At 34.0% G+C, this 21,438-nt stretch overlaps 2 protein-coding genes across 9 annotated transcripts in view; both read right to left on the bottom strand.

Moving 5' to 3' along the window:
- wdfy3 (WD repeat and FYVE domain containing 3) overlaps window positions 1-13,989 on the bottom strand; it is a 96,215-nt gene extending 82,226 nt beyond the window's left edge. For 3 of the 6 annotated variants that reach the window (XM_051108962.1, XM_051108963.1, XM_051108966.1), the window contains exon 1: window positions 9,551-9,777. In XM_051108962.1, the coding sequence (XP_050964919.1) occupies window positions 9,551-9,579 (29 nt within the window). In that variant the 5' untranslated portion in view covers window positions 9,580-9,777. Of the gene's footprint in view, window positions 1-9,213; window positions 9,459-9,550; window positions 9,779-13,761 lie in introns of those variants that run through there. The other 3 variants (XM_051108965.1, XM_051108967.1, XM_051108964.1) reach the window with 3 other exon arrangements.
- Window positions 13,990-15,052: 1,063 nt separating this feature from the next.
- si:dkey-193c22.1 (uncharacterized protein LOC567837 homolog) lies at window positions 15,053-20,832 on the bottom strand. 3 transcript variants are annotated; one of them, XM_051108763.1, is made up of 10 exons: window positions 20,771-20,832; window positions 20,170-20,201; window positions 19,745-19,814; window positions 19,454-19,603; window positions 19,249-19,369; window positions 18,849-19,061; window positions 17,449-17,532; window positions 16,736-16,877; window positions 16,443-16,605; window positions 15,053-16,140 (listed from the first exon to the last, which is right to left on the bottom strand). In XM_051108763.1, coding segments are annotated over exons 3-10 (1,113 nt in total). In that variant the 5' UTR covers window positions 19,747-19,814; window positions 20,170-20,201; window positions 20,771-20,832; the 3' UTR covers window positions 15,053-15,902. The 3 variants fall into 3 exon arrangements, with proteins under 3 accessions (XP_050964720.1, XP_050964718.1, XP_050964719.1); XM_051108761.1 differs by having other exon boundaries at window positions 20,756-20,824; XM_051108762.1 differs by lacking the exon at window positions 20,771-20,832 and adding an exon at window positions 20,559-20,689.
- Window positions 20,833-21,438: the final 606 nt, after the last annotated feature.

Below are 21,438 nucleotides of genomic sequence, written 5' to 3'. Positions count from 1 at the left end.
TGATGCACTATTTCCCATTTAATACTGTACAGCCGCTTTGTCACAATTCTGTATTGTTAAAAGCGCTATATAAAACTTGACTTGACTTGTATAAATTAAATACAGATTGTACTTTGGTAAATCTGTGTTTTGTTGTTTGATTAACATTAATGACACAGACAGCAGCAGGTATTTATAGGCTGCTGTCCCTTTAAGACCAAATACACAGATCCAATATAATGATACATATCCAATTTCTCTCTCAACTGCTCACGTTCTCTTGCTGAGATGGGTATTTTGACATTTGTGTATGTGTCTGTTCAAGCACAAGGAAATGCAAAAGAGGGATTAATTCAGTGTCAGTGTACTGACTGAAAAGCACTTCTGTGTGTGTGACTGTGGGCAAAACACAGCAGGAGTAGCAAATTGAGTTCTCTTTTGCCTCTTGTTGCATATTTGAATGTACAAATTGTGTAAATTGGCAAGTCAAAACAAGTACAAATGATAAACTTTAACTCTATGATGGTTAAACTTTGCAATTAATCCATAAATATGTGCTAAATTAATCCGCACCTGCATGCCAAACTGTGGGCAGTGGAACACGAAAAACATGCAAGAAGATGGGAGCAAACTACTTTTTTTAAACATTCATGCATGACTGCTTTCATGCATGAGATGCTGCGAGAGACACGAGTGCAACAAGCAAACGTGTCCATGTTGACATAGAAAGAAAAAAAAACAATGGAAAAACAGAGCAATTGAATTAAAAAACCTGTGACGAACTACTAGCCTACTGTATGTCCAATAATTCATGTTTGCATTATGGTGACAGGCTGAAAGCTGCTGTTGTTTTTACAGAATATTTATAGCTAATAATAGTCTACTTGTGTTATACAGCACCTTAAGTCATTTTGAATTTGAACTAACTTGACTTTTAAAGTTTTTAAAGCTTTTTTTTATTATTATTATTACTATCATCATCATTATTATTATTAATATCATTATTATTATTATTATTATTATTAATATTATTATTTCTAAACATATAATATGTATAGTTTGTACAAGATGTAGTTGTATTTCATGCAACTTTTCTGCAAAGAACAAGTGATTTGTTTTAACATTTACATTATGTTGACAACTTCATGTGTGGTGCACTTGGAATAGAATTTTCTTTAACTAGAGGGTTAATAAAGAAAAAGCTACTTGAATCATGTTGTGGCTACATTTTCATGTTGACTAGTTAAAAATCGTAACAAAAGAAAAAAACGGATCAAGAATCAGTCAAAGATTCTGAAAAAAAAAAAAAAAAAAAATTGAGATTTACATTTTTTGGCCAAATCACCCAGCCCTATCTACAACCCATTTAAGCCCTGTCAGACAGATTTTTGACGATAAATTTAAACACAGAATCTGGAAAATTAAAAAGTAGCTTACTCTTTGGAGTTTAATTGTGAAAAGTTGGGTCTAACAAACCTGTGAAAAGCATTTCCTTCCCCATTAATGGTAGAATATTACTGTTTGTAATAAATATTATCGTACAATATGGAAAAAAGTTGGAATATTTATGTTTGACCACATCACCCAGAGCTAAACTATCATTTTTGGTGCATTCTTCAATGCAAAGGTACATTTCATACTTAATATTAATAAACGAAAACACCAACAAATCTGTAAACTGAAGCTAGTGATTTCTTGCTATCTTGCAAATTCACTTCTTTTCAAAGCATAATCCTTAACTCCTTTGACTTTCTTGCATGGGAAAAGTGTTGCTACACTGAATAACCAATGAGGCCTTTACAACAGAGTGAAAAGCCCCTAATGTCTTCAAAGTAAAAGTACAAACTAACCTAGTTTCATACTTCAGACACATCACCAACACACTCCAGACCTAGAATTTTTGTTTTAATAACCATAGGATAATACATATTTTGCACTTCAGACCTTCATCTGGCCTACATATACACTAAATCGTATTATAAACAGTATCAATTATAAATAGTATCAAATTTCTTCAAAGCTGTAAGAAATACATTTGTATACAACTGAAGTTGCCTTAAGAGGAAAAAATTAGGAAGAAAACACAACCTAAATAAAACTGGCTGTGCAAGCCAAAAATAGTTGCAAACTTCACATTTAACTTGTATGAGCTTGAGTCATCTATCTACACAAAATGTGAAAGTGTGAAGCAAAATGTGCCAGGAAAAGCTAACCACACAGACATTTTCATCATAGCAGGCCCCTAAATGACTAGTATGCTTCATAAAAACTGTACCAACTGATTGCTTTCAGTGAAATATATAATAATAATAATAATAATAATAATAATAATAATAATAATATTTTGTATTTTTGCATTTATTTATTTATTTGATTTCCCATAAAGAAACTGTGCTTCCTGGGGAAACAGTGTGAACAAATGGTTGTCTTCCTATGCCTTGCTGTTTTCCAAACACTGAGGTCGTGAATCAGATCCAACTGGGTAATGGTTACAAACTTTGGGGTAAACAGTGAAGCTTTAACCACAAAAGACCTTTACATCATCTGCTCAAGCTGCCAAGCACATGGGTAAAGTAGGACACACATCTGACAGTTATTTGCTTGAGCCATTGCAGTGCTGTTATAAAAATATGAATGTTTCAGCAATGCCCTCAGCAAAAAGCCCAACATCTGTGAGCTGAAGTAGAGTCTTAGACGGGAACAGACCGCAGACAGCTACAGCCCCTAAGAAAGTCAGCAATGCTTAAAGACGGGAAACATGAGACGGCTAACAGCAACAGTGACTGCATCCATCTAGCTAAAAATATCTGCATTGTATCCAGGTTCCTGAATTTTTAGATATTATTCCAACAAGCAAATGGTTATTATTCCAAAGTGTTTGCTGAGACCACAAAGAAGATTTTACGGCCTTAGTTGTGCTTCAGTAAAAAGGCTATAATAATCCAAAACGGTCTATTCACCCAAACAGACCGGGCTAGATAAGTTTAAAGTTGCTAAAATGCCACATAAGGCCTGTGTAACTAAAACGAAAATTGCTCAGCATTTCTCTCATGTGGCCTACAGTCAACTGCAGTTTTGCAACCCAATCATTCTTATTGTCAGGTACAGAACCAACTGCATGTGAAACACCTCAAGTACTATAATTTCTGCTGAGTAAGAAAGTACAACAATGTTTATACATCAAGAGCAGCTCCTTCTCCTAGTCATTAAACATTCAGAGTTCATTTACTAGTTTCTCAGATGTCAGTCACCATTCTGATCATTACAAGAGTGACCATGTCGAGCTCTCAAGACACCCTCAATCATTTCTTCATCCAATATAATGAACACAAATCAGCTGGACACAACAGTCAAGGTCATTGCACATTGAGGCGAAATTTTCATGTTAAAAAATAAATACCTCACGTTACGTCAATCACGTTTACACACTGCCTCCGAAACTTTCGTCCATCATAAAAAAAACTCGGATTGGGCGGATTTTCTGTGTTTTTTCCATCTGTAGCAAGCATTTTGAGAGGTGTTTTGACAGATCAGAGCCACCGTACAAGCAAGCGCCAAAATCCAGAATTGCATCTGACAAGTTCATCTACTTCCTTCTCGCATCACAAAGCATTGTAAAGGTCCTTGAACACTGAGTTTACAAAAATGAGTGGTCTTCTTTATAATATGTGGCTCCAGTACCAAAAAGCATCAAAGTTTACTGACATCCTAAAGTAAACTTTGAATCACCCGGGATAATCCCGCAGCTCCTTAAGGAGGAGCGCACAAAAAAGTATTCCATCCTTCTATAAAGTATTCTATCCTAATATGTCCTTTCTTGTTCTCTTTTAAGAAGAGAGTGGACAACAAAATCATTCTCACTGCTTGAAGATACTATTGTGTATTGTTTTGTGAATTTGACAAATTTTTAGAATTATGAATGTGAAAAAATGCATACAAAAATTTTGGACTTTTGGACCTTAACACTCATAAAATTGACATACAAACGCTTTGGTCTCCTACTGGTAAAGGCAACATAAACATCAGGTCACATAAGTGTTAACCTTTCTTAAATATATATGTTATCAAGCACCCCCATCATCATACCCAGGTCAGTAACCACCAAGCTCAGAAATTAACTTCTCAATTAAAGGGCAATATCGATTTACATCGATTTCCAGGGTTTTTTTGGGTTTTTTTTTTGTTTTTACATTCGTGAGGGCAGTTTTTATATTCACATTATTATCATAAAAGCCATCATGTTGTCTTTAATGTCAAATAATTAAATTTACCAAATTACTTTAATCAATATTTTAAACTGCTGTCAATAACAATAGAACAATGTTTAAAATTGTATCTAAATTATACATGTAAAAAATCATTATTGTAGATTATTGCTTTTTATATTGTAATAATGATTAATGATGACAAACACGTCAGTCCAAGTCTAGCACAAGTTATGCATGGGGTTCATATAAATACTGTAAAATGAAATTCCAGGACTTACAAGGACTTTTCAAGCAATACTTTTCTTATTTTCAGACTCCTATCAGAGATCTCACTTAAACTATTGCATTCTCTTTCAAATTAAAACCATGGTTCATTTGTAAATACAACCATGTGTATTTGTGTATCCTTCTTTGTTTTGTTTTTATAACTGTACTGATTTAATGGTTTCATGTTTTCTACTGTTTAACAACAACAATAAAAAAAACAGAAAAAAAGATTTTGTGAAACCACTCCGAAATCCAAATGATTCGCGAACCTGCACCAAAGTCTTGATCTGTATCAAATGATTCATGATCCGCACTCCAAAGTTCTGATCTAAATCAAATGATTTGTGATATGCGATCCAATTGGGGTACTACAAAACAGTAAATCACTTTGCGACGCAATGGTTTAACTGATTTGGAGTTTTAAAAAACTGTTTCACTCATCACAACGTGCTTTTTAAAACCATTACAAGCAATGTCAAAATACAAAAATAATTGGTTCTTTTAATTTGATTGTTTTTTTAGCTAGTGAATCACTTGAAATGAATGATCAAAGTGAGAATTTTGAACGAATCGGAACAGTTCCAGCGTAAATGACTCACTTAATTGATTCAGTTCATCTGTTGCTCTTTTCGCATCTTCAGCCATGTTTACACAACATTGCCAGTACAACTACTAGCTTAACTTGCTAGATTCATGTTTAATTTTTTGTTGTTTTGTTTTGTTTTTTTATCGTTTTACCTGAAATAAACAAAAAAGTATTTTGTTTTTTGAACTGCATGAATTTTGTGTGAAAAGATATTAAAGATACATAAAAAATTAAACACTTATTTCATAGATACATTTCATAGATACATACTTCAGGAATATTGCTATTTTCAAGGGTTTTAAATTTCAAAAAGACAAATTCAAGTTACTTAAAGCACTTTAAGCACCTTGTATGAACCCTTCACGCAAAAACTCCCATTACAACCACTGAAGCTACAAAACGTTAATTGTGAGCAAGCGCACTCATCAACAGCTTCAGTGCTTCCAGCGCTGACTAATCTAAGTGTCTCTGATCACTCAATGCGTTCCTAAGTTCAACAGAATCACGTTTGATTGGTTATAAGGCTCAACTCTGCACAAAACAGTGTGTAAAAGCAATCTGATGTAGGGCGAGCGAATCTAAATGTAATTCTGCGAACTGACACTTTTCATTCTTTTTCACATTTCAATTTAATTGTGACAACCGTATCACACTGTTTAATTGTGCGGGGGCTTTTTTTTTTGCCCCTTTGTCTTGAATTTATGGAGCATTTTTGTTCATTTTGTTGCCATTAATGCCACAAGTCCTCGTTAATTTTCAACCCTGGTAACCACTGTGGACTCTGAAGGGGGGCACAGCTAAACTAAATCTGTGATATTATAACCTTAACATGATAACAACCAGAGCCATAAATGTATAATTACCAATAATATCATAATGCAACAAATCGCATAGAAAGATATTTCATTTATAATTTAATTAAATAGTATTGAGATGAGCCTTGAACGCTTGCATAAATTGTAATCATTGGCATTTATTATTTCACCAACTGAGTATGTGTAACTCAGTTTTAAAATTTAAAAACTGTTCAAAATAATAGTGTAAAAAAATGGAGAGATAATTTTTTTTTTAATTCAAATTGAGAATTCTTCTGCTACACACAGCAGAAAAAATTAGTAGATTTAGAAAGGCACTTCCTCAAATAAGAAGAAAAAAAAAATGGCTTTTACTTTATCAAGAGATCAAATAGCTAGTGTGAGAACCAATAATGCTTTAATTAACGTAATCAAAACATGTTTTTGTGTTCAGACAGTGGTCGTAACTCAAATTATAATTCGTTTAACAGGTGTTTCAAAAATGGGGAAAAAAAAAAAAAAATTCTATTTCATCTAAATCTACTTGTCCTTTCTCAACGAATAATCCTGCGTTTGGACATACAGAGGCAGATTTGATGTAAATCGGTGGGGAGTAAGGTTGCTGGGACATGAAATCTTCAGTAAAATGTGGCTAAGCCTTTTACGCTTTAAGTCTTTCATAGCATTTCTTAGAGGGCTGCCAGCTCCAATGACTGTCTGAGAAAGCAAAGTAAGCTCCAAAGGACTGTTCGGAGAAGGATGGGAAAAAAAAAAAAAACACAGCTTCAGCCTCCTCAAAAGCCTTTCAAGACTCTTGGGAATACTGGGTGACGTAAACACAAAAGCTTCACATCTCTGTCACGGTTATGGGTGATGGAAATGCCGAAGCGAGAGTGAACATTTCCCACTGACTACAGGCTACAAGTCAACAACAAGTGACAGTGTTAGCTGTCTCCATACGAAACGGCCCACTGGATTCCTGAACACACATAAACCTCATTCCTACAATATTCTGTCAACAGCCATTTGGTTTTGTTATGGTTGTTTTTTCCTTTCAAATGTGTCAGCAGTTACAACTTCAAAATGTAATTCACCATCAAAGTTTACACAACAACAATAAACTGATTACTGATTTATGTGTCCACTGTATGAGGTAACTGATTAAACAACATAAAGCAAAGTGCAAATCGCACAAGCCTGTTTACAAAAAGCTAGTCCAAATGTTGAATATTAATGTTAAAGTATTTACAGACAAGATTTTAATGTATTTGAAAGTCACTCTTGCTCACCAAGGAAGAATTTAGTTGTGCAAGATATAGTAAATATTATTAGAAATAGGACTGGGTGATTAATTGATATGATAATTATTGCACAATATAAATTTGATATAGAGTTTGATAATTGTTCGAAGTAATGTTTATGCAGCAAAGGCGGAACAAAAGAGCGCTACAGTCATTTGAAGCAAACTAAGAATTTTTTTTTCCATTAAGATATTTATTTTGTTAAGGAAAAATGACTGGAAAAGGTGTAAAGAATTTAAAAAAACATGAAGCGTTTTTCATGTTCTGACGACAGTTTTAAGCCACAATAAACCCTCTGCTTTTTACAACTTTCACATTGTAGCAAAAATCTGCCTGTAAATTAAAAAAAAAAAAAAAAAAAAAAAAAAAAAGACATTTATTGTGATAATTATCGATATCGACTGACATAAAAAAATAAAAATAAAAAAATATAGTAATATTTTTGTTTGGCCATATCACCCAGCCCTAATTTTAATTAAATTAAAATATATTTAAAAATGTAAATTATTCCTGTGATGGCAAAGCAACAGTTATTACTCCAGTATTCAGTCACTAATTTTTTAGAAATTATTTTAATATGTTGATTTGCTGCTCAAGGAATATTTCTTAGTGTCAATGCTGTGTCAAGATTCTTTAATGAACAAAGTAAAAAAAAAATTATTTAAATAAAATAGGAATATCTTTCTACATTATAAATGACTTTACAGTCACTTTTGATTAATTCAATAAATAAAAGTATGAATTTCTTTCATCATCAACAACAAAACTTTTAAAGTGTACTATTACATGTTGTAGGAATTGCCATTTCATAACAGATTTACCATTAACAACTAATTATCACATTTGCACTTAAGTTCTTGGAAAATATTTTTGACCTAAAGCAACTTCCAAGAAAGTGCATATACCCTCAGATATTTAGTTTTTTAAAACTTATGCAATACAAGTCAAGCACCTCGACTAACCCTCAAGAATCAACAAGAAAGTTAATACAAGTGCAAACTGAGAGGTTACACAAGAGTGCAAGACACAAAAAGAATCGGTAACACTTCACAATAACATGTCATTTGTTAACATTAGTTAATGCATTAACTAACATGAATAAACAATATTTATTACACTTTATTAATCTTTGGTAATGTTAGTTAATAAAAATACAGTTGTTCATTGTTTGTTTATGTTAGTTCACAGTGCATTAACTAACAAACACAAATTGTGATTTTATTAATGCATTAGCAAATGCTGAAAATAAGTAAGAGTAATAAATGCTGTAGAAGTATTGCTCATTCTTAGATCATGTTAACTTGTGTAGTTAACTAATGTTAACTAATGAACCTTATTGTAAAGTGTTACAAAAATATCAATACAATAAGAGATGCAACACTCAAAATCAGTACTAGCACAAAACCTGACTAAGAATGAAGTCGCAAAGCTGTTATTCTTTCTAATTAAAGTATAGTAAAAGTCTCCTGTGAAATTCATTTCACCACAGATGACATCATGCAGGCAAGGTAACAGTAATTAGCATTCAAACACCCAACATAATGATTAACAAATTACTACTTATCTAGACTTTGAAACCAGTTATGGTCACTTTTATACCTGTAACTTTGTTCTGCAAAGCCCACATTTAACTGGAATCTTCAGTCTCCACAGTCAGTAAATCACTGTTTAACTCTGTACATTTTACAACTCTGGGGAGGAGCACACATAAACGGGTGATGTAATGACTGTGAACAGCTACAAGCTGAAGTGACATGATCCAAAACAATGAGCCAAATATTAACCAACATCACTGGCTCCCCCACACTCAAATCCACATCTACCTTCTGAAATCAAAAACCCTTTCTGTGTAAATCACAATGTTGAATGAGTCAGAGTCTAATGAAGCCCTTGGTTTCAAACATGTCTCGACCTGATTCGCAACAAGCATTTAGAAACCAGGTGTCTTCAAAAAAAAAAACAATTCCCAGAAAAAAGAACAACTGCCAGGATGAAGCAGTGAAGAAATCATTACGCCCACAATGCCTGATGCAAGATGCTTATTACTTCAAAAAAAGAGAGATATACCCCTTTCTTACATCTGAAACTCACAGCAACCTCTTGTTGCTTCACATCATCGTTCCTCCGGGAAGAATGGCACCATCATTTCACCATCTGTCATTTCCCTACTCATCTGTTTCACCATCCACAGCTTTTAATTATATAAAAACTATGACAGCGCATACAAGAATCTCACGTGGAATCCAAAAATGTGTGATTTTCGAAGCGAAGCGCTGCCAGGATCCTCAGCAGAAAGTAAGAAGCCATTTCAGGACCACCATCGCAGCAAATAAATCCGTGACACACAGCTCCAAACTGTAAACAAACGCCTTGTCACTATGGAGACACGCTGATCAAACATGTTTTTTTCCATACCTACTGTTCTCCCTGTGCTCTGCAAGCATCCCTCGTTGTTACCGACGCAATTTCGATGCAAAGATTGCTGAGAAAATAATGGTTGTTAATCTGTGCCGTGCCGACTAGGAAAAAGAGAGAAGGCAGAGCATTTATAGGACGCTGTGGGAGCGAGCGCCGATTTACGCTCTTCGCTGGCACTGCCAGGAGACCTGTGCACCAGAGAGCCAAGCAGCCTGCAGGGACTGGCACAGCTGATCCTCCCTGTCACCAGCTCTACCACGTGGCTTTATCATGGGGGGGGTGACCAGTGTCATACCAGGAGATACCAAATCGCCAGTACAGGGGGATTCATCGATATCATTTAAAGAGCAGATGGCGGTTATAAAATGATAACACGCTGTAAAAACACAAAAATCAATCCACGATCAGACTAATAACTCTCCTCTCTACATAGGAGAAAGCACTGGATGTTTTGAAAAGGGGAAGTCAGTCATCTGATTCAGAGGATATACACACTGTGTACTGAAATAACACAGACTAAATAACCTGAACCACTCAAAACAGACTATCCAACATTTACAATCTAGTACAAACACCACTCAGGCAGAGCAAATCTGATTGCAGCAAAGCACTGAGTAACGGTCTAAAAAAAAATAAAGATCAAAACCAGTTCATAGTGTTTCTTCAAAAAAGCACAGTCGACGCTCGACCAGGTGACTTGTTTTTACTGGCCCTGAATCATGAGAGAAAATACTTCGGCTAAATTCTTTGCATATAATGTGAGTCGTGTTTCCAACAACGTCATTTAGGCAGCTCTAACAGCTTGAAGTTGGTATTGTGTAAAATATCACGTGTAATGTGTGACCTACGCTGTGTGCTGATTCACCGTTCATTACGCTCTGCACACATGACAAAAACAAACACACTCATTTAGCAGTTCTGTATGTTTTAGTATGCACATACAGAAACATAAAATATTAAACAGATTCCTGTGTATTACTATTAAAGGGGTCATGACAAGACAAATCAAAATTGCCTTGATCTTAATAGGTCTTTGTATCATTAAAACATCCTGCAAGTTTCATAGCTTAAAACCTTCTCCTCATTACAAACAGAGTACTTATTTAATCAAGCTCCAAAAACGGCTCGTTTGGATCCGAGGTGTGAGGTCACGTCACCTGGGCACCCGTGCAACACATCGACGAATAAGTCTTCTCACAATAGGCCCCGCCCACTGGCGTTCAGTCACTTAGCGGCTTGACACTTGATTACACTGAATGCGAGTTTTGCGTCACGTCAAAAGTAAATAGAAATTACAATCACTGTCACTGTCTTATCCATCGTTGAACGATGAAGTGGTACTAGGTCTGACTGCAGCTGCATCACACGGTAAATAAATGATTTCAAAAGGCTTTCTCTGGAAATTACTATTTTATTTTGATCATGTTGTCAAAACACTCACATGCAATAGTGAGGGGGCGGGGCATCTATACGCTTTCCTATGCAGTGACGTCAGCCAATCATAACAGTGGCCGATTACTAACAAGCCTTAAAGAACCCACCACTTAAAACAGCTCGTTTAGTCAGAAAATGTTTGAAAATATTAATTTTTCCACTTTTTTTTTTTTTTGTGCATAAAACTTTATTAAAAAAAATTTTTTTTGACCACTGAAAATGTGTAAATTTGAATGACTTACTCCTTGAGCTATATTGAAATTTCAATATCTCTGGAACCGAATCTCATAGGGCTTTAAAAATGAAGATGCCAAAAGGAAAGTTTGTTAAGACCCAAATTCTAAAAGGGCATAAAGATATCTTTAATATTTCTTGAGTTACAGGAATGCAAACTTTGAAGAAAAGCACTGTTTCCCCATTTTTGAATGGTCACCATTGGCACATAATATAACAAAGATTGCTAAAGTCAACAGATTTTACTAATAGAACTACCAATCTCTGTGTAAAAATAAGATAATGATGCTGCCATCTTTCTGAAGTCATTTTTTACCCTCCTGAATCTCAGATGAAAATTGCCATTTTGACCTCCCTCTACAAAATAGTGGATTACTCAATAAATATTCATTCATGACACTTTAATATTTTGGCTTTTATCACTATACATCTGTACCTTTCTTCAGAAAAAAATATTAGCAAAATCAAAAATTTGAGCCAGGGACCTCCGGTCAATTTGACACAGAATGACCCTAATGCGTTACTGTCTTATTAAATATTCCAATGAAAATGATATTGGAGGTCTCTACATTTAGTAATAGGCCTAAATGTTTTTGCCATGTTTAATATAAAAAATAAGGCTATATCCACATTCATATATACATTCCATGATTGGTCTAAAACGCAACTGTCATCCTATTTCGCTGCAGGACAGCTATTGCAAGAATATATTCTGTCATTTTATGAAGGCTGTACAAAAAGTAACATTTATCTTTAGCAAAATAATTCAATTAAATAGCAGACACAACAAGCATATACAATATCACATGACTAAACATGTCACTGTTTTTCAAATGCCTCCTTTTTTTTTTTTTTTTACAAAAACACTGTCTCTGTGTGGACAAAAGGGCAAAATGTAGATAAAAAGATGCATTTTCAAATTTATCTGGATTAATGGACATAGCCTAAATGTTTTTTTATTATTTTGAGACCCATGATCATATTAACTGCACTGTATCAAATGTGTTTTATACTTGAACACAACTGCACACAAACAGCACCTGAGGTTAATTAGGCTAAATAAAAACTCCAGAGCATCAGCTCCTTTCCACTGCATTTATATTTGCCAAACTTCCTGTAGCACCGAGCATGTGGTGAGTAAATTTCCCTCTCCACTTCCCGTAAAGCGATATATCGCTGTACACTTCCTATGCTAAAACGAACATTATTGCTCACTGCGAATCTCAGTTAAGATGGCCAAATAGCCTGTGAAGTCCACTACACGAGACATTATCAAATTTCACATACACTTCAGCAGCCACATTTTCTACAGAAGCACAGGTTCAGTGACTTGCACAATACAAACAGCTGGGTCGTTTATGCAAAAAAACCACAAGCACAAGCCATCTCTATTCTTATTCACAGCTCTGCATACACTCACCAAAACACACAACACAAATTAAATGCCATAAATGAGCAGCCGGAGGTGTCGAGGCCACACACAGCTGTTTTTGAGTCCATGACCCCCTCACCTGACGCAGCTGCCCACCACTTCACCATCACACTGTGTCCCAATCAATCACCACGGCCTTCATATCACAACTTATGACATTACTGGGATTAGTTTCAGCCTTAATGAGCATTCACATCTACTGTTATTCAGAGTGTCTAGAGAGTCATAAATAGATTGTTAGACAGAAATAATATTCCCAGTTTCTGTAAAAATTGTATTACAATTCAACAAAACATCTGCCTTCTGAAAGACTAACAGACAGACAAACAATTGATCCAGAGTGAGAAATGTGTGTACATTTGCAGCCAGACAGTAAACACTGTACAATCCACACAGTTTGTAACATATAATAAACACCTACAAGTGTAAAAAAACATCTACGTCATAAACAATATACGCAATTTCTAAAACATACAACTTATATATTAGTATAAAATGACAAAAACATAAATAATGACTATGTAAAATCAGTATAGGAAATGGAAATGACACAAACGAGAACAGTAACACATAAAACAGACTAGTCAGAATAATTATATTATATTATATTATACTGGCATGTTTGTAAACTGACAGAAACCACAAATAAATTCAGTATAGTCGTGGATGGCGATATCTTCAGTGACAGTGCGAGCATACAAAACAATTACAGCTCACCAGACATCGCCTAAATACCCTCAAAATAAACAACAATAATCACGCATATGATTAAACTCGAGGTCTGTGATAATAAATAATGGTATTTGTGAATTGTCTCCACATGAATGATTATTCCCCTGCAGCTAACAGGCTAGCGAAGTCCTTCTATCTTAGCCACAGCTAGCCCCGGCTACACACAACCAATACATGCCGAGCTGTGCGTTTCATTTCACAAAGCTGGACTGCATGGAATATCATTTATATCAACCCAATAACATCTTGACGCTTTTAGAAAAATGTAAAAATGGGGAAAGGGAGCTGTATTTTGAAGGAAGGAAGCTAGCGCCAGTGGGCAGTGTGTATGTGTTTTGCATGTCTCCAGTGTATCCGCATATCCATGAGAACTCACCAGACCAGCCGATGTGTTCAAGCTTCAGTGAGAACCGCTCTAAAGAGATCCTCTTGCGCTCTTCCCATCCATATTTCACGGGTGATGCCAGTGCTTTCTGAAGCGGATACTGGTTCTGTTAGATCAGCTAGCTAGTGGCCATATTTAATCCTCGACATCCCAAACAACACAGGCTCGAGCTCGTCCCAGCTCCAGCTCTACTTCATCTCGGCGGTGTGGGAGACGCTGCCTCACAGGGCTCGATGTAGTACTTTGATTACACGGGAAACAGCGACACCTGCTGGTCATAACGAGGCCGTTGCCCCTTTCATTTGGAGAATCGTTTTTGCCTCTGCTCAAGGTAAAAATAATCGAAAGTCAATCTGGAAGTATTTATAGTGTGTGTTTAATGTACTTGACTGCCACAGCAGTAAAAGAAAAAAGGAATGTCAATTTTACATGATGCTGATGTGGATGTTACAGTTCCAGTGCGATCAACATGTAAATGTATTGACTTGTTGTACATGTATATTTAATACGTTTTTAGTAATAGATGTTACTTTTAAAATAAATGCTTTCAGCATGTGCCACCACATAAAGTTCAGTCTCAACATCACAAAACCAGTCGTAAGGGTCATTTTTTCAAAATTGAGATTTATACATCATATGAAAGCTGAATAAATAAGCTTTTCATTGATGTATGGTTTGTTAGGATAGGACAATATTTGGCCGAGATACAACTATTTAAAAATCTGGAATCTGAGGGTGCAAAAAAATCAAAATATTGAGAAAATCACCTTTAAAGTTCTTCAAATAATGTTCTTAACAATGTATATTACTAATCAAAAATTAAGTTTTTATATATTTACAGTAGGAATTTTACAAAATATCTTAATGGAACATGATCTTTACTTAATATCATAATGATTTTTGCCATAAAAGAAAAATCAATAATTTTGACCCATACAATGTATTTTTGGCTATTGCTACAAATAAACCCCAGCGACTTAAGACTAGTTTTGTGGTCCAGGGTCACATATAAACTTTATTGTGTTCTTGGTATCAACGTTTTATTCTAATAATGAATAAAACGAATTCGCTAGAATTAGCTAAAGGTCATGTTGTTTTATTTAATACATGGTATCAACTTTGAATATGTAACACACACAAAAAAAAACATTATGTAACAAATTCTGTCATTAGGACACGGCCATTATGTATGATTTAAAAAAATATACTATGAAAAACACACAGATATGTTGTATATTTATATACTTCTGTTTATTTTTTCTGTTTTAATTAGAACAATCTCTTCTTTTTTACATTTAAATAAACATTAACAGAATGTACAGATTACAATCACATCTTATGTAATGGGTTATTAAACACATTTTTGATTGAAAATTAAACATTTTAGAAGACATCATTAGAACTTGAATGTAAACTTACAGTAAAAGCATGAACGTACACTACCAGTCAAAATTTTTTAACAGTAAGATTTTTAGTGGTTTCTAAAATCTCCTCCGCTCAGCAAGCCTGCATTTATTTGATCCAAAGCAGCTAAAATAAAATTAACTATTTAAAACAGCTGGTCCGTATTTAAATATATTTTAAAATGTAATTTATTCCTGTGATTGCAAAGCTGAATTTTTAACATCATTAATCCATTCACATGACCCTTAAGAAATCATTCTAATATTCTGATTTGCTGCTCAAAACATTTAGACTTAAACATTTATTATTGTTGTTGAAAACAGCAGAGTACTTTTTTTTTTCAGGTTTTTTTGATGAATAGAAAGTTCAGAACAACAGCACTTATCTGAAATAGAAATCTTCTGTAACATTATAAATGTCTTTATCATTACGTTTGATCAAAAAGCATCCTTACTAAATAAAAGTATTAATTTCTATAATTTCTTAAAATTTTTCTCTTTTTTTTAAATGTAGCTTCGGTCACAGGAATAAATTACATTTTAAAATATATTCAAATAGTAAGCAGTTATTTTAAACGGTAAAAATATTTCACAATATTACTGCTTTGCTGTACTTTGGATCAAATAAATGCAGAATTGGTGAGCAGAAGAGACTTCTTTAACTGGTAGTGTAGAATGACTGTCAGGCATTATGGAAAATGATATTAGTAATGCACTGAATGAGAAATATTAATCAACGTAACCTTGAAATTTACTATACTCCTGTTTGATACAGCCATAAACAGTATGGTAAAAGTGCCTGTCTGGAGCCATAAGGTCAGTGACCATCTCTGTGTGGTTCATTTTGGGTATTAGATAGAGAGACATCCTGATCGAAAGGGCTGTGAGGAGCTCAGAGAACTTCACTGATGATTCCACCGGAACTATGATGTCATTGGTTCCATGGAGCAAAGCCACTGGAGGAACTCTGCATAAAAATCATAGCAAACCATAAAGCGTGTACTGTTAATTCTACAATAGACTCAAAGTAGCTCACAAAGAGCTTCTTTCAACACCCTCAGTATATTCTGCATCTCTCTGTACTCTACTAGTGACCTTATGCATTTGTAATCTAACAAGCTGGCCAGTAATGGCACTACAATAGCAAACATACAAATAATGACATCTTATATAAACAATCTTATTTAAACAATAAAACAAGTGATAGGTGTTGCTGCTTTAGCTGTTGGATATTGACAATGTGCGAATAGAAATAGACAATAACATTACCGTTTCAACTGATCCTCATTCAGTTTCTTGAGTAATGATGTTGGTGAATAATAATCAAAGTTCTTCACACCATCCATAGCTTTGTGCATAGTTGACACATATTCAACAGCCCGCATTTTCTCATGATTATAATGATCCATTATACTGTAAACACCGCTCAAGCCTATTACAGAAAAACAAAAATCACAACATGAATGAAAACCAAGTTTTTACTAAGAACCAGCTACATCAACAGGGCACTATCGTGCTAAATTATAAGCAAGAAACATAATAAATATGGCGCATTGATTTACCTATGATTCCTTTAATGGAAGATACGAGGTCTTTCTGTTTGTTGGTTTCAATGAACAGTTCGTCTGCATTGTTCACCAGAAACAGTGTGGTAAGGGCACACAGATGAGCCCCTGCTGAATGTCCTATCAATATTATGTTGTCCTGCATGAAAAAAATTGTAGTCTAGATGAAACCATTTTATCACACACAATATAACATGTGGAAAATATACACTACTAACTTTTAAAAGTTTGGGTTTGGTAAGATTTTAAAAAGTTTTTTAAAGGAAGTCTCTTATGCTCTTTTATGCTTACAAAAACATGCTTTCATTTTAAATTTAAAAAATTTGATTTGGTGCTCAAAAAACTTTTCTAATTATTATCAGTTAAAACAAATGGTTGAGGCTGAAACCATTAGAGAGAAAGAGAGAACATAATAATAACAGCCTTTATTTTAAATATTTTTTTGTAACAATACTGTGACATTTTTCCATCAATTTAATGCATTCTTGCTATATAGAAGTATTAATTTCTTTAAAAAAAATCTTACTGACCCCAAACATGTGAATGGTTGTGTAGAGTACAAGCACTTTGAAATATTAAAGTGCTAAATATTAAATTAAATATTTACCATAAGCAAAAGTGCATTTACTAAAGTTAAAGTGTTCAAGTAGCATTTGTATTGCGATATTAACACCTTACACTTTAAAGTTCATGGAGGACCAAAAACTCACTTGATCAAGATTGAATGTTTGTCCATTTTCTCTCACCCACAGCAAACTGTCACTAATGTCTTGAACCATATTTAAAGCATTTCCCTGAAAACACACCAAACAATTAAAAAAATTTAATTAAATTAAAATCCACACTAAAAAAATACAAATATTAACCCTCTGGGCCTCTGCGTTTAGGAGTCACACTTGGCTCCTTCACTGAAGCCTTGAAATGTAACTTTTTGTTTTTTTCAGTAAAATCACTGTAAAATATTTTGTTCAATAATATTTTTTTAGCTATTTTTTCCCATTAGAATTAATATAGAATTTTTTTTTTTAACTATTTTTCAATAAATGCAACATTTCACAATAAAACAGAGTGAATGCATTTAAAATCCATTTTTTTGAAGTGAGAATTGTGCCATCTGGTGTCATTAAAATATAAAAACTTGTGTAATGTCATGTAAGCTCATGTATAGCTCCATATACATATTATACATATATACAGAGGCTTTTGGATAACCATTGTTTTTTTGTTGTTGCTGTTTTTACATATTTTATTAGGTTTGCTTTTAGATATACATTTAGACATTCTAAAAGACTACTTAGATATTTTTGGTTAGATAAATATCAGGTTGCATTATGTTTACAATCAAACAAAATATTGTCAGAAAAGGGACACATGGGAAGCATTACAGTTACTCAGATATCAGAAACATATGCTAAAATAAGAGCAAAAACAATAATTATCAAACAGTAAATTGAAGAAAAAAAGGTTAAAAAAATTTTAAATAACAATAAATAAATATAATTGTAACTATTGACATAACCTTACATATAAAATCGCTCTCCCCATCTCACATATTCTCAAAATTTGCTTTGTTGCAGTCTTACCAGTTAATTTCTGAGTGTGTGTGTGTTTGTGAGAGAGACTCTTTTGTATTTTTTCATTTATTTATTTTATTACACATATTCTCAAAATTTGCTCTGCTGCATTTTTATCAGTTCATTTCTATGTGTGTGTGTGTGTGTGTCTATTTTGCACTCTTGATATTCTAGACTGTCACCCCTTGATTGCTGTGCACTTTTTTTCGGCACAGCGGCTAATTTGTAGTTGGTACCACCAAAATATTCTCGGAGTTTGCATATTTTTTTATATTTCCCATTAATTTCCTATGTTGGTCATTTTTGACCGCAAAGGAGCCAAGTGTGACTTTTTCTTTTGTGACCCTTTAACATATCCAAATTATGTCCATGATTTTTTTTGTGTGTTCACATAGCTAATGCGACAAAAGTCACCAAGTGTCATCTCATACTGATAAAGCTATGATTTTTAAAATTTCAAAATATAATTTTTCTTCGATCAATAATGACCAAAGAGGCCCAGAGGGTTAAATATGTAATGTATTACGGTGGCTTACCTTTGGATATATGGAGTAATCTGGACAAATGACAGAGACATTAAGCTCTTTTGCCATTTGTATGGCTAACAGACAGTAAATGGAGCGATCTCCTGATCCCCAGGCACCTCCGTACACAAAAACAACCACCGGTACAGGAGCAGCATCAGAATGACCCATGCTTGGTGAATAATATAAATCTAGTTTGTTCCCTTGCCGACCAAAGGTTATCCCCTAGTAAGGAACAGAAGTACAAATACTGTAGTATAATCAAAAGGGACAAATGCTTTTCATTTTAATACTACAATACATTTTCGTAATACAAATAATTATTACAGTCCTAAATTTAGACATCTCTGTACTGCATAGCAGCCTGTGGCTAAATACAACACATTAACAGAAATATAAAAATAGAACTAACTTTCACATAGTGCTTGTTATTTTTGTCATTACTGTACCACAGCTTCCACTGAAAGTACAGTTTGCCGTACTGCAGATATTTCAGCATCTCCAGCACAGCTCTTGTCAGGCAGTATATGCGCCTGCAGATAGTGCAAGAAACATCTGCATCATTAAAAAGCCGAGAATAAAAGTAGAGTAGCACCAAAATGTTAATACTATGTCACCTTGGTTTGAGAGCCTCTATATATTTTTGGTACCCTGGTTTATTGGGCCAGCCATAGAGCCATTGGGCAACTAGAGAGATACTGTAAGGGAGGCCCACTAATAATGCCCCTGCCACCAGTGGAAGAGAGAAATAGCACTTCAACGCAATCCTGAAACAGAAAAAAAGAAACATGGTTTATATTGTAGAATGGTGTAATATTACAGTTTAATGGACAAGAATTATATGTATTATTCACACAAACTATTTATGAGTCTTATGTTGTATGACATTATTTTAACATGATACTTACATTATTTTTATGGCAGCTGTTGCTCAGGGTTTTTGAATGAAGTCTCTTATGCTCACCAAGGCTGCACTTACTGGATCAAAAAGTAAAAATTACAATTTAAAAGGACTGTTTTCTATTTTTATACATTAAAAAATGTCATTTATTCCTGTGATGACAAAGCTGAATTTTCAGAAACCATTACTCTGGTCTTCCTTAAAACAAAATGTAGAAACTGTGATGCGTGTTTTAGGATTATTTGTAAAATAAAAAGAATACCAGCATTTAATGTAAAAAAAAAAAAAAAAAAAAAAAAATCACTTGTGATCAGTTTAATGCACCATGGCTAAATAAAATGATTTTTTTATTAAAAAGAAAACAATAATAATAAATAATCTTAGTAATCCCAAACGCTAATTATGATTCGTCTATGGTGGTTTTATACTTACATTACTTTTAAGCAGCTTTTTAGTTCCAATACCTGGAGTAGCAAGAGAACAGAAATTATACAAACATATAAGCATAGAATCAGATATTATATATATTTCAAAAACCTATTAGAAACACACCCAGGAGAGTTACTGTACTGTACATAACAAATAATGTACACTTAATATCGACAGCGCCCCCTAGGGGAAGATACAGTTTGTGGGCTCTCTTCTCTCTGAAACACCTGAAACGCCACTGACGTTTAAAATATATAAACATAAAGGCATGTTGGTAACTGTTTCTGATGTTTTCTGTTTTCTGAGTTACTGATATCGAAGAGAACCACAACAATGTGCAATAAATTCTGTATCAGCTTAGCTCTTGTTAGATGCATACAGCGAGACTTTACCATTAAAATGTTCCTCAAAACGTAAGAAAGATTCGTAAGGATTGAGCACCAGCAAAAGCACAAAAAAACGACATTGCATTTGTTACATAATTACAGTATATTGGATTTAGCTACATGCTAAAAGATAGAACTGATGTACAGAAGTACTGAAAACACAACATCATGATGCAAAAGAGTGCAGTGTCTGAGCGGATCACCTGCAGATGACATACCAGTGTCCCATATGCCCAGATGGCCCCAATCACTGCAGAACTTCCTGCTTACTTTTTCTAACATGCGCAGACGTCAGTCTAACAGTGTTTCTTATTGGCTCGTTGGCTCACTTGGGCGGGACAAATATGCATGTCATCTCAAACGCTGCCTGTTAAGATAAAAAAAATTGATAAATAAGAAACTCTAAAAATGAGAATATAGAAAATGAATTGTTCTGGTGTATTTCGACGTTTATTGGTATTAAATGTATTAAAGTGGTATTAAATTATACAACAATTTACCTCAAAACATAACCTACAACGCTGTCAGCGATAGATGTTTCTCATTGGTTTAACCGCTTGTCATTTAAGAGAATGGTTCCGCTGACATCCAATCAACACACGTATATTATAATTTTTTTTTACCACAACTTAAACATGATGAATATGCTACCCCACGCTAGCGATCCATTTCTTATAGCATGATATTATTCAAAATATCATTCTACCATAATAAACCAACGTGAACTTTTTACCCTGCCTTTCCTTCATAACATATTTTTGCTGCATTATGTGTAGATTTTGTGTAATCCTTGTTATATAATTCTAAAAATATAATTTACTACGTTTACAATTACTTTAAAATCGTATTACAAGTTGTATAAAAATATACACAAATATATATATAT

The sequence above is a fragment of the Labeo rohita genome, chromosome 5, assembly GCF_022985175.1.
Source record: "Labeo rohita strain BAU-BD-2019 chromosome 5, IGBB_LRoh.1.0, whole genome shotgun sequence".
In the NCBI taxonomy this organism is placed as follows: domain Eukaryota; kingdom Metazoa; phylum Chordata; class Actinopteri; order Cypriniformes; family Cyprinidae; genus Labeo; species Labeo rohita.
Note: the sequence above shows the minus strand (reverse complement) of the source record. Positions and strands in the feature narration are given on the sequence as shown.